The sequence below is a fragment of the Manacus candei genome, unplaced genomic scaffold (genome assembly GCF_025592945.1).
Source record: "Manacus candei isolate 608988 ecotype Guabito, Panama unplaced genomic scaffold, ASM2559294v1 h1tg000025l, whole genome shotgun sequence".
Classification (NCBI taxonomy): Eukaryota; Metazoa; Chordata; class Aves; order Passeriformes; family Pipridae; genus Manacus; species Manacus candei.
In genome coordinates this window covers 7,847,099-7,860,391 of record NW_026138073.1, presented here as the reverse complement: position 1 = coordinate 7,860,391, position 13,293 = coordinate 7,847,099, and the positions used below count along the sequence as shown (strand labels likewise).

Sequence of the window (13,293 nt, the reverse complement as noted above, 5' to 3'; positions counted from 1 at the left end):
TGCAGGTGAGCACATGTTGACTTTGGTGTCTTTTATTGCTTTTGCCTGCTAGTTATTTCCTAGTACCTGTCTGCAAATGCTGTCTTGTCAATCATGGTTTCCAGCCTTGTCCACTTTCTCCCTCCTAGAAATTCCTCTCCCCGCTCAGTCTGTTCGCAGCCTTCTGGGCACAGTTTGTGCCCACCCCAAGCACTGTAAGTGGAAACAGGAGCTGGTCATAAAAGACAGTGAAGAAAGGTTTGTTATTAATTTCCAACCTTGTTCTTTCTCATTTAGTAGAAATTATATATATATATACGTACACACACATATGTGTGTGTGAATATGCATATGAAATACTTCTGTGATATCCAGTGAATGCTGTTGCTTAGCCTGGAAATTATTCTCCTTACAGTTTTACCAACAGCAATAAAAGATTTAAGGTTGAAATTTTTAGAGTGACATGACTTCAAAATCTCATTTTTGAAACTATCTCAAGCTCTTAGGAACTTAACTTCATGACATTTATGGTTTCTGTATGCTCTTGAAGGATATGGCAGGTAGACTTCTGAATTTCTAAGTCTCTTTAAGCTTTATGTGAAGATCTCTTTGTGACTCTGATTTCTAAAACTCTGCACCATGCATCTAGATGGCAGCGATATAAATGAATGATCTGTTTTCAAAAGTGTTAAGTTATTAAAGCATAATCAATTGATTATCATCTATTTTAGTAGTAATTTAATCCAATTATATGTATTTTTTTATTTTAATCCTTGGAATTCATTAATGAAAACTTAGAGCATTGCTTGTAGCCATGGAAAATTAGATCGAGTACACCCTGCCCTACTTAAACTCTGTATTAGCAAAGCTACTTTTTCCTCAAGAAATACTCTTTTTCACAGTTGTCGATGACTTTTTAAATGCTTAGGAAAAAACCCTCCCTAATTGATAACGAAAAATTAATCGTAGTCGGATACTTCCAGTTTGCATTCAAATAAGGTATTTCTCTGTCTAAATAAGCTTCCCTTAGTTGATTATTCATATTGTAGTTCAAAATGTTTAAAAATGAAAGACAGAGTTGGATGAAATGTAGACTACTTAATACAGTGTGTATTTAATATAAAAGTTATGCATTATTCATTTTTGCAATTTGAATAACTTTGAATTTGGCATCCCTGTTCTTCATCTTTTCCTTTGATGAACAATTAATTATTAAAATATAATATTGTCAGCATATGGCACAAAAATCCTTGAAAGTGTAAAATGAGCTTCCTTCTCCTGCCATCCTTTGACAAAGGGGTGCTCCATATTCGTGGTTTCTCACCGTGTTTATCCAGCATCTTAAGTGATTCCATCAGTCTAAATAAAAGATTACAAAAGTTTAAAATAGTTAAATTGCTAATTTTAACTGAAACATTTTTTTTCTTAAGCTCAAGAGGAGAGCACTTTTCAAAATGTGCCTCTGCCTCCCGTCTGTTTCATGTACAGTCATTTTCCGTTAATGCAAAGAGGATGTTCACATGTTCAGATGCTCTTTTGGATTCATCGTGGCCACTGTGTGCTCAGCTCCCACACAGAGAGATGCAGCTTCTGAAACAGAAAGCTGGTGTCGAGGTGTGCGTGCTGCACTTGGAAATCAAGTCCTGTGACTGAGTTTGTACTTCTTCTAACCAAGTTTTCCTGCATAAAAATGAGCCAATCAAATTAAATACGACCTTTTGCTGTGATTATGACTTCTTGATTAGAATCTCTTTGAACTTTGGCCAATCATATATATTTTAGTATTTATTATTTAAGCACTTTTTTTTCCCCCTAGAGGTATGTTATGATGAGGAAAAATTGTGGTTTATTATTTGTTTGTTTCCTTTTTGGAGATGCAGAAGTGGTTGAAATCTACTTGGATTAGGAGGAAAGGAGTTGTTAATGAAGAAATTGCAGTATTGCCTTGACTTTAATAGAATTACTCATATTTTGGAATGCTAAAGGCTATGAAAACATTGCACACCTGTTGATACTATGCAGAAAATAGAAGATATCTGAAGTGCATGTATCATTGGCACTTTGCAGGAGCAGTGGAGGAAAAAAATCCCTGATTATCAGACTGCTGCTCAGAGGTATAGGCAACTCCTGATTTGATCAAGACTTCTAAAGAACTGTGGGATGCTGGGGAAGTGAATTCTGCAGACTTCATCCTTTTTGGAAGATGTGTGTGTCAGTCACCAGCCTACCTGCTTCTCCACTTTGTTGGGGCGGGGAGGGGGGCTGGTGGGTTTGCTTAGCAGCTGTGATGAGACAGAAGAGTTCCCTTTACCCAAATGTGGGCTCCTGTTGGAGGCACACAGAATATCGAAAGTGAGGAATAGAGATGTAGAGCCTGGCATGTCAGCATGCCTGGAGGCAGTGAGCACCTTTGCACAGGCTGAGAGGGCGCTTCAGCCTGTGAGTCAACATAAATTGCAGAGGATAAATGCTCAGGGATGGCAGGGAAATTGTCTTGCCTGCAGCTGTTCCCTTCTTTTGTTTATTTATTTTTCTTCGCAGTGTTAAATATTACCGGCTTGTCATTGTTACTTGAAGGTAAATGCTTCCAGTGCTTAGATCTGCATTTCAAGCTGTCCAGGGAGCTTCTCAGAGGAAAGGTTTTGTCCCTGAGACTGTTGGACTCTAGGAAGGAGTTTCTTGGATTTCAGAGAAGAGGCAGCAGTTTTACCTCTGAAACATATTCCTGGTGCTGTGGTGACTGTATCTGGCAGCACCCTGGCAATGCCTGTGTGGCTGGGTGCAGGCAGTCCTGAGTGAGCACTGGGTGGATGTTGCTTTGAGCACCATGTTGAGCTTCAGGTGTGCCCAGCTGCCCTGTATCCCTGCTCCTCAGCTCATCCACCTGGAAGCTCCCAGAGAAGTTTGGCTGAGCAGCATGGCTCTGCCTCCTCCATCTCAGCAACCCACTGAGGGTTTGACCCTGCTCCTGCATCCTCCAGTGGCAGAGGTGGGATGGATACACTGCCTGATGCTCTTTGGTCGGGCAGCAGCAAGCAGGACCACTGGGGCCTGGCTGTGTCCTACTGGGGCCTGGTGAACCCTTACTGCCATCAAACTGAAGAGCCACATACTGAGTGCTGAAACCATTGAATACAGTATTATGTCTGTGCTAGCATAAACCAGTGGGATAGCAAGTGCATTTCACACCTGCACACATTCAAAACAGGAGGGTGTGTGTTCGGTGTGGGACTGACTAACATTTTGGCTGCTCTTTTAATAATCCACGCATCAGCTCTTATAGAGCCTTTCTGGTAGGGTGTTCCCATCTTTCACTACATGTATGATAAAATATGTTGTTGCCATTACACCTTGTTAGGCTGCCTAGCAGTGTGATGTCTGTTTTAAAGACACATAAAAAAAAAGTGTAATTCTGCTTGTCAATCTTCCCACAGAGAAGGAGACCTTTCTGGATCCCTTTGTGCTGAGGGAACTTCTGCCAACTTCGCTGGGGAGCTACTACCGCTACACAGGTTCCCTGACTACTCCTCCGTGCAGCGAGATCGTGGAGTGGATCGTTTTCCGGAAGCCTGTTCCCATTTCTTACCATCAGGTGTGTTTATTCTGTTAGTGAGGTCCATCTCTTGATTTGCCCTCCTTAAGACGGCATTTTCAAAACCCGCCGGTTTAATTTTGAGAACACAAATATTTCTGTTGACAAAAAAGGAAGTGTCGGTGATTTTTTTTTTTTATTCTCTTAAGCAATATTGTTTCTGAACATGAGCCATCAGTCTCGAGAAGACAGTACAACATGAAACCCAGTTTCCTTTCAGTGATTTATTTGGTATTGTTTTTGCTAAGATTAAATTAAGCTATGGTATAAATATTTACATGGAGTTCCTTTTTATTCTTTTTAATTGAAACTTTCTTTTCAAAGTAAAGTGAGCGATTTCAGTTCTGCTCAGATTTAGTAATTTGAACTAATTACGTTAGAAAAGACATCTTTCCATTAATTCTCCATGCTTAACTGTTTTTATAACACAGTAAAGCTGCCATTATGTGCTCTGAGAGCTGGTGCACAAATCTTTAAAATTAGCACATAGCAGCTTTTAATGCAAATAGACACAATGTCTGGAGTTTGAAGAATGCTCCCGATAAAGCAATGGCTAGATGGAGTCAAATGTTTACCAGTTCAGTGCATTTTGGCACTGTAAGACTGTTGTCTTTAGAAAGTCAACCTGCTGGAGTTAGTCTTGCCTTTTATTTATCTGGCATAAGCCACTGAAAACAAACTTTTTACATACACTAATTCTGTGAAGCACAAATGGACAGTTCACTGGGTGATCCTGACTGACAGATACTGTGCTCAGAGGTTCATAAGTATAGAAGGCAATTGCCATGCTCCTGCTCCAGTGTTTTCTAGATCACATCGCTTCTCCCGTAGACTCTTTCATCTTTTTTTTGACAGGCTGTGTCACAGTGCTTCAACTGGGGCCCTCCAGGGGCTGAGGGACATGGCAGGATCTATGTCTCCAGCCACCTGTCTTGGTGTTATCTTGCCTGTTTCACAAAAACATGACGGTACTGCCCATGTTCAGCTCCTGGTCAGCAGGAACCCTTTTGCTGGAGGCTTCCCCTGGAGCTCTCTGGCAGTGCTGAGCACATCGTGCCCCCAGGCAGCCCCCAGTTCTGGCTGGAGCCTGGGACTCTGCACATGGTCCCGTTTGAATCGGACCCTTTGTTTTTTTCAGGCTATTTCTCGGATTGTCGAGATCATTTTGAATTCTGTCCTTGCCTGCAGGATACTTGCAATCCCTTGTAGCTTTTCACTACATCAATAAGTTTACTGTTTATTATTTGGTGGCTGCGAGGCCTGGCCCACACTCAGTTTTATACCCTGTGAGTGCATCAGGTGGGTCATGACTTCTTTTTTCTTTTTTAACAAATGCAAATAAACTGGTAAATACCAATTATGGCCGTCAGTATAAAGGTACTTTATCCTGGCTTAGCTCCTTTCCCGTGCTGTACAGCAGTAACAGTGCCAACTTAAGCCTTTAAAATTCGGCGTTGTGCTGCTCTGTGCATGTGTGTGTGGTTGAAGGGCTGGGAATTCTGTGTGTAGACAGACTTTCATTGATACTACAACACATGTGGAATAAATAATAGTATTCTTTCCCCCCTGGCAGCTTGAGTTGTGTGTATTTTAAGAGCCTGCCACCCTGCCACTGCTATGATTATTATTTTTTCCTCTAACAGAAACAGTGCGACATAATCCATTGCCATAGTTTAACCTTCTTTATCACAAACCCCGTAAAGCAGCCTGTAATCCCAGGGGAGGAAAGTGATATTGTTTAAGCTTTGTTGCTGTTCCAATTAAATCCTTGCTTTTGTGCAAAATACCTTGCTGTAAAAAGGGCAGTACTGAAGTGGTCCATTTGTGGAGGCTTCTCTGTTTTATTCTCAGTCCTCCATCATCATCATCTTTCCTTATAATTAGACAACAAAACAGTACAAGCTGTGTCACCCTGCAGATGCATTGTAAAGCTAAGTGCATTCAATGACCCAAAGCATGGCATTATCTCTCGTAATGCATAGCTCAGAGTATCTCATTGTGCTTATAACAGTTTCAGTATTTTTAATTGCCATTTGTATATCCAACCCTTAGAAAGCTACACATCAGGCTTTAATGGTTTGTAATTGCATGACTCAGAGTTTTAGATCAGGTTTCCCTGTATCACCAGTAGTCTTACAAGAGCTTTTAATTTCTTCTTCTGAACATGAGCTCTTGTACTCCTTGAAGAGCATGAATGTAGCTCCTTGACTGCAGATCTTATAATATTTTTTTTTCTGGCAGCTATGGATAAATTAGTTTCTCATTTGTCGTAGATAATATTTTTATAGTGAAAGTGAGGTTGAAATTACTTATATATACTTCAACACATAAAAAAGGGAAGGTTAAAAATCATGTTTGAATTGGCAGTTGTTAAAATGCAATTATACCTCCCTAAGGTAGCATGGCAGAAGAAAATATTTAAAAAGTTCTCTCTGAAAGTTTAAAAATTCAATTAATGTCATAGATGTCTGAGCCTAGAGACTTGACTTCAGAGAAGCAGTTTCTACCCAAGTTCTTGAGCTTTTATAAAGTCACCTTAAACCCTGTTAGCTGGCTTCATCAAAACTGCTTCTCTAGTGCATGAAGTGCAACAGGTATGTAAATAAGCATGAGTTTTGAGTTGTGCTTTTACAGAAGGGCATATCAGGATCACCTGTTGGGGGTTATTTTCTCAATACAAAAGTGTAAGTTAATAGTGCCTTTACCCCTTTTTAGCCCTTCAGTGCTTTTGAGGGGCTCCTGCTAATAATTAGGAAATGGTTTTCACATTCTTCCGAGTTTTTAAGTTTCAGGGCTCACGTGCTTCTCCACAGCTTTTAGAGCAGACACACTTAATGAAAAGGGTGTCGTTTTCAGAGTGACCTGTCATTAAGCTATATGTGTAACTCAAGTCCCTTTTTGAAGTCCTGGGCCAGATTCTGTGCTCCCAAAATCCATGCTATCAATATGTGTAACTGATGCGATGCAAACACTATCAGGACTGATTCCTTCTCTGCTCTGTCTTGCTCAGTCTTTCCAGCAGCAACATAACCAATTCTAATTCTTGACCTGAATGATAACAAGGTAATAGTAAATGCTATACCGACCTTGATAGCTGTGAGAAAAACATCAGCTGAGAATATTTTCATCTTAGTTTGCTAGAATTTTTTTTTCTAAGAAATACTAAGATACGAAGTAACAGAAAAGTTTTCCAATTACAGTTCTTTCTTACAGGCTAATATGTTTTCTTATAAATAGCTCAGATCTGAATCCAATAGAAGAAACTTATTCCCAGAGGAGTATATGCTAGCTGTGCCTGAAAGTGCTGCACGAGCTGTCTGTGAAGCTTAGCCTGGCAGCTAAACTTCGTGAGGTATTTGGAGATAAGGCAGCATTGCCTTGTCCAGGAGAAAGCTCTTGGGGTGGAATGATCTGGAAGCACTTTTTGACGCGATACCGTGAAACGAGACGGTGCCAGCAGTGAGGAGGGTTTGGCAGGGCTGTGTCACACACAAAATCCTTCCAGACAAGGGGTCTAAGGGCAAATGTTTCCTTGTCCATGACAGACGTCCACAGGTTGCTAGAAGGCCTTCTCCCATGTCGGGCAGGATAAGCCCTTTGCTGAGATAAGGAGGTTGGCAGAGATTTCAGTGGGCAGTCTGACTTCCCATGTGGTTTATCAGTCTTGGCATCAACATTTTACTTCCTCCCATTTTACTGTCTTATCAGCCACCCAGATTTCACCACATTGTTTTCCTAATCAACGTCCTTTCTCTCCCCTGCCATGATGGCTACGATCAGCTGGAGGCATTCTACTCCATCTTCACTACTGAACAGCAAGACCATGTGAAGTCCGTGGAGTACCTGAGGAATAACTTCCGACCACAGCAAAGCCTGAACAACAGGAAGGTATCCAAGTCTGCTGTGAAGGATGCTTGGAACCAAGATATGACAGACCTCTTGGAAAATCCACTCGGCACAGAAGCTTCCAAAGGTAGACTTATGCTTAAGAATTTTACACTTGGTTAATAGGAGAATTTTTTTTGTCTACTTTGTCGTCAAATGGTGTTGAGGACAGCTGTGAGCTACCAATGAAATAATGCGGGTTATGCTGGCATTCCTTGTTGGTATGTATGAATAAATTAACTCATCCTGCTTATGCTGCAATTAGCTGTAAAACTCGCTGTCACAAGGTGCCATGGCCATAAAGCCCTAGAATATACAAGTCTCAAAGCCACAGGATATGTAAGTCTCAAACTGATGATGTCCAACTGGCTGTAGGGCCTTTAAGATGCCGGACAAAAAGGAAACACGGAGGTACAAGGTCAAAGGTAAAAATTCAGCCCCCTTAGCACTGACGCATTGGGTGTTTGAATGGAAATAGAGTATCCAGATGTGGTTATGGAATTCATTTCTACAGTAACAAGACTTTTGAAGAACTGTCGACCTTTTAATTCAACGTTTGTATCAGTGTGTTGGTAGTGGTGACAGGAGGAAAAAAAAAAAACCTTCCTTATAGGCAGGTGATTTTCTAATGTCTTGCTGAAGCGTTTCATGTGCCTTTTTGTAGAGCAGCTGGCGTTTGCTTCTGTCAGACACCGGATAATGAGCTGGATGGAGGGGGGTGGGAGGGAGGTTGCAGTCGCATTGGCACAGACAGCCCTGGCTAGAGGAGCACATCAGAAATTCTGAGAGAAACGTGCACTGGATAAAATAAGACTAGAAATAAATATCGTTTACTACCTTTATTTGCCTTTATTTTATTGACTGGTGTTATTTATAGGCAGGAGGAACGACATGTACTTCCCGGTCTTCAGTCTTGCGAAGTGCTTGGTGATTAACCAGTTCTGGGTAGAGGTAAAGAAGAGAGGGGCAGTTTGCCAGAAGGAAACAGCTAAGCAGATTTACAAGCTTCCCTTTCGTACCTGGCATTTTCACCTGGCCAGGCACAGAAAGTGTAGATTTTAGAGGACGTGAATCATGAAAACAGCTGCATTCAGCAACCTCACCCTCCCAAGAGAGTGCTGGGAGAGTGAATTTCTTAGGGCTCATTATTCTGTGAGCGTGCTTATTTTTATATAGAGATATATATATAATATACACGTACACAAACCTCGTGTGCGTTAAAGGCAGCCTTGGGACAGAGAATTTACATCAGAAGTGAGAAGATCTTGGGAATGCAGAAATCCTGCTACGCTCGGATGCTCTGGGCTGCAGTTTCCAATCAGTGTTGTAACAGCAACATGTGTCTGCAATTTCTTCAGTTATATCCTCCGTACATATTATTTACCCAGAACAGTGATGAAAGTTAATGGATTACATTATGTTAAAAGTGACAAAACTGACTGGTTTTTATTTTGAGTGCAGCCAAGGTACCTCTGGTTCATGTGGTGCAATATTCAAGAGGATTTTACTGCTTTGGCCACATGCCTGCATATTCCTCACCTCACTGGATCATTTTTAAGATTATAAAGATGCTTTGGGTGATTTTCAGCACCATAGTAAATAACTGAAACCCACAATTTTGTCAGGGCATTACAAACACTAAGGTCTGTAGTTAATGGGCTGATATTGAATTTGGAAGCGTCGAGACCAAAGGAGCACTTGAATAACTGGAAAGATTCACCTTGACTTGGATCTCTAAGAACCAAGCACACATGGCTTAGTTAACATGATGTGAGCCAGTCCACAGGGGCAAGGAAGCTGCACAACCACTAGTCCATGTTTAGATAGCTTGGTGCTGGGGTACTTGACACCTGCCATGCTTGGGGACTGGTTTCCTGGGCAGGTTCTCTCTGAGTCCTCTCCCATCATGTCCAAGTACCGTAATGCCTGCCTGGGAATTTGAGCTTACAACATGCTCAAGAGAGACCCTCAGGTGGGGGACATGAATTTCCCGTGGTCTGACAACATCCAGCATGCCATCTAATGGCAGGGATGGTGCTGGAGTCAGTGATTTCTTTTTCGCTTGAGCTTTTGCTATAGGAGGCTAATGGCTGGGCAGCCAGTCATTCTATACCAGCTCTGTCAGCTTGTCACTTTCTGGGTTGTGTGCACACCAGGGGACACTGAAAATAGGTGCATTTTTTTCATGAACTTATAAATAAATAGGTTGCTGCAGTGTTGCTAACACAAAATGGATTGTAGTATATCCTCCAAAGGTTACAGGGATGAGATATAGCTGTTCCAGAGATATAACAACGTGGATGTTTCTGGCCCCTTCTTTGACAAAGGTGAACAGTGATGATGTGCCTGGTCCACTGCACATTCTGAACTACTGACATATAAATGAAATGAGTTGGAGTCATAATACTTGAGTGAAAGCAAAACCTATTGTTTATTCAGCTAGTAAATACAGTACCTCTTTATATAGTGTCATTCATGCAAAAGTACTGAGGAGCCAAGTGCACGGAGTGCTTTCCAGCCAGACGGTCTAGCATGCAAGTGTAAGAGTATAGGGTTAGCATAACAAATTTATTTTATGCAGATTCTTTTGCATACCTCATGGTTGCACCTCAGTGCTTTCCACATTGCATTAAGCAATGTGACCACTGGCTGTCACATGTTGGCTCTTGTCTGCCCTCCCTGTTCTTGATTCGTGTGTCGTAAAGGCAAGGTCACGAAAATGTGTCTTTTACTTGCTGCAAGGTGATGTGGTTTGTGATGGTCTTCGGCTCTGGAGGGGAAGTTTGGGTTTGTTTGTCGGTGTGAATTTTTGCAATTTGTTTCCTCTGTCACACTCTATTAAGTCAGTGGGCAGTGTTGCTAATCTGGAAAACAGTGTAGTGTTCATTATGTAAGCCTTTCTTATTTTGGAGGAAAATGTGCCCAGAACAATTTGCATAACGTTCAGAATAATTTTCAGAATTCCCTAGTCAATAGGGAATTTCAGATCAGCACCAAGTGATGCAGCTCTGCAGTTGTCCACTGGCAAACATGCTATCCTGAACAGTTTGGCAGCAAACAGGAATGTCTTTTCTTCCAGCTATCAAAGCTATCTCAGGTCACAAAGCTGTGACCAGTAGCATAACCTGCAGATACACTGGAGAAAAACTATTTCTCACTTTATGTCAGTCCTCTGACTATTTCCTTACCAAAACCCTGAAAGTGGTGGCATTTGGTAAACAAAATGTCTTCTGAGAAAGGCTATTTTAGGTCAACCAGAACTGTCAGTGCATTTGGATCCAGTTTGTAAAGCAATATGAACGTTACCAGCCTTTTGTTTCACAGTTACTCTCCTCTCCCTCCTCTTTTTTTAAACTTTAAAAAGGCAATGAAGAGAAGGGCAATGTTTTCAATCATCAGAATACAAGATGGTGAAAAAATACTTTAGCTAATTTGGAATAGCACTAATTTTTCACTTAGAAGTGAAAACTCCAGATTTTCTTTTGTGTCAAGTTTAGCAAGAAGAGTTTTCCTTGATGCCATTATCTCATTCCTTCCTCCTGTTGGCAAAAGCTGATTTAAAACAGTTCTCTTGAGGGCTGCTTGTATTCCTGGAATAAAAGCATATGCATAGGATCTTTGCTGAATCAGAGCCCATGAGCTGAGCTTAATTCTTAAGTTGACCCTGCAGCTATTTCAAGAAGCCATACAGATGATCTTTAAAGATCTTATTTCAGAAATATACCATTCAGGTTAAATGCTGTTAAGCTATGTAGCAACTGGTGGATTGATAATAAAGCATCATACAATGATATTTCTTAAGAAGATGAAACTTTCAGAGATCCCAGGTATACAGTGGATCATGCTCTTGGATCCTGCTGTTAAATCAGGCAGATCATCAGGCCTGTAAAATTTAACAAGAGGGCTCACCCGGGTTACAGTACTGATTTATGTAAAGTTTTGGAAAGTTAGAGGTTCTCTGTACAGACATACTAAACAAGGAATGCTTTGTAAAATATTAAACTGATACTGTAAGTATCAGTGACAGTGGTAGTGTTTGACTTTTTGCACATGGTCAGCTCTGTTAAAATTGCATCCTTTCTCCTCTGGCCTGTCCTCTGTGGCTCAGGACTGTGTTGCTCTGTTACATCATATATTGTGCTCCTGCAGCTCCTGGGCTGCTTTCAAGCAGCTCTGCTAGAGGGATTGCTAATTATTTACAGCTTTGATAGTGTATGTTGCTCTTCAGGGGCAAATAAACAGAATTCTTACATGAAAGTCCATCCAGTTCAACGCTCTAAGTCTGCATGAAATTTACTATTTTCACATGTTGTTGTCCCATCATGCAGAGGTGTATTTACAAAACATAACCTGCTTCAGTAAATGTGTAGGTGTGGAAACTCAGGAAGAAAAGGTGTTTCATTTCCTTGTTTCAGGAAGTACTGCATGTGCAACAGTACTTGCCTGTTTTATTTTGCTGCTGATTGCATCAAATGTTATTTCTTTCTCTTTATGGTTTTTTTTTTTACACTTAAAAAAAACGCAACCCACCTTTAACCTTTCTGTCTCATTAAACGTGCTGCAAGCCTTACAACACTTAAACAAGCATCCCATGTGAGGGGCTCTTGACATCAGAGTTTTCTTTCACAGATGCCTGATTACTTCCCCAAAGGTGTCTGATTACTCTTTGCTGGAGTCTCAAATGATGCTGTTTCCCATCAGTGGGATTTCGCCTTAGAGTACCATCTGTAATTATGATCCTAGACTAAGTTAAATAATGAGCAGTCATAAATTCACTCCAGTAAAACTTAGCTTTGGACTCTAAATTAACAGCTGGGACATTTCTCTAGTAGTGCCCAGGTGCCAATTTTCCTTACTGTTCTTTTTGTTATACACAGTTTGGAAGTCCTTTTAACTTAATCCTACTAAAACATGGATAGAAGATATTTGGATTTTCCCTCCTGCATGCTTTGTGTTGGAGACATGGCTCAGGCCATCGACCTGCAGCCAAAGGAACTGCACTGCTCAAGCAAAGCAGTTTAGTTCTTACTCACTATTTCATGGCTCCTGATGTCAGAAGTGAAACTACAGCCACCTGCCAAGGTATTGCCTTTTCTGCACAGCGTTGGAGTGCACCTCCCACGCAGCAGCATCCAAAGTCCTGGAGATTCAGTGCACTGACATCATCACTTTGAGGCAGATAATTTAAAGCATTGGCAGTAGTGTTTCTGAATGAGAACAAGTTATTTGTCTCATTTATAGCCTCTGTTATTACTCTCAGTAATTTGTTTTTGCTTTCTAAATGCCCATGTTTTATAAGAACTCTCTCAAAACAACTCTGCAGTCTCTTCATGCCCTCGGGGTCTCTCTGGGAGTCCAAAAAGAGTGTTAGGCAGAAAAGTTCTACTCTTGCAGAATATATTTTAGTCAAACCTAAATTACTACAAAATACAGTGTAGTAATAGGTGTAATATAACCAAAACAACAACATAGTGAATGTAAATTTTAAATTATACATTATTGAAAATTTCACCCAGGATGGCTAAAGCAAAATTTAGCTATTTGCTTTCTTTAAATATCTTAGGGCAAATTAAAATCAGCAAGAACCTTTTTTAATTAATTTATGGTATGTTTACCATTAGAGTTGATTCTTCTTGTCCTTTGGAAGAGTCTTGGAAGATTTCTCCATAGATTAACAACCCCTTCCCACTTTCCTTGGATAACTGGACTTTTTCTATTTGCTTTTTGATTTCCTTTTTTATGAAGATTATGCTTTCCCAATTCCATCCCCCTTTAATCAGGTCCTCACCCTACTGCAGGGTGCTGGTGCAGATGTATCAATGTCTCATTACGAGGAT

At 40.8% G+C, this 13,293-nt stretch overlaps 1 protein-coding gene across 1 annotated transcript in view; it reads left to right on the top strand.

Annotated features, from left to right (window-relative positions):
- Window positions 1–13,293, top strand: part of PTPRG (protein tyrosine phosphatase receptor type G) — a 397,672-nt gene that overhangs the window by 293,399 nt on the left and 90,980 nt on the right. The window contains exons 7-8 of the mRNA XM_051788769.1: window positions 3,414–3,571; window positions 7,352–7,544. Of these exons, the coding sequence (XP_051644729.1) occupies window positions 3,414–3,571; window positions 7,352–7,544 (351 nt within the window). The remainder of the gene's footprint in view (window positions 1–3,413; window positions 3,572–7,351; window positions 7,545–13,293) is intronic.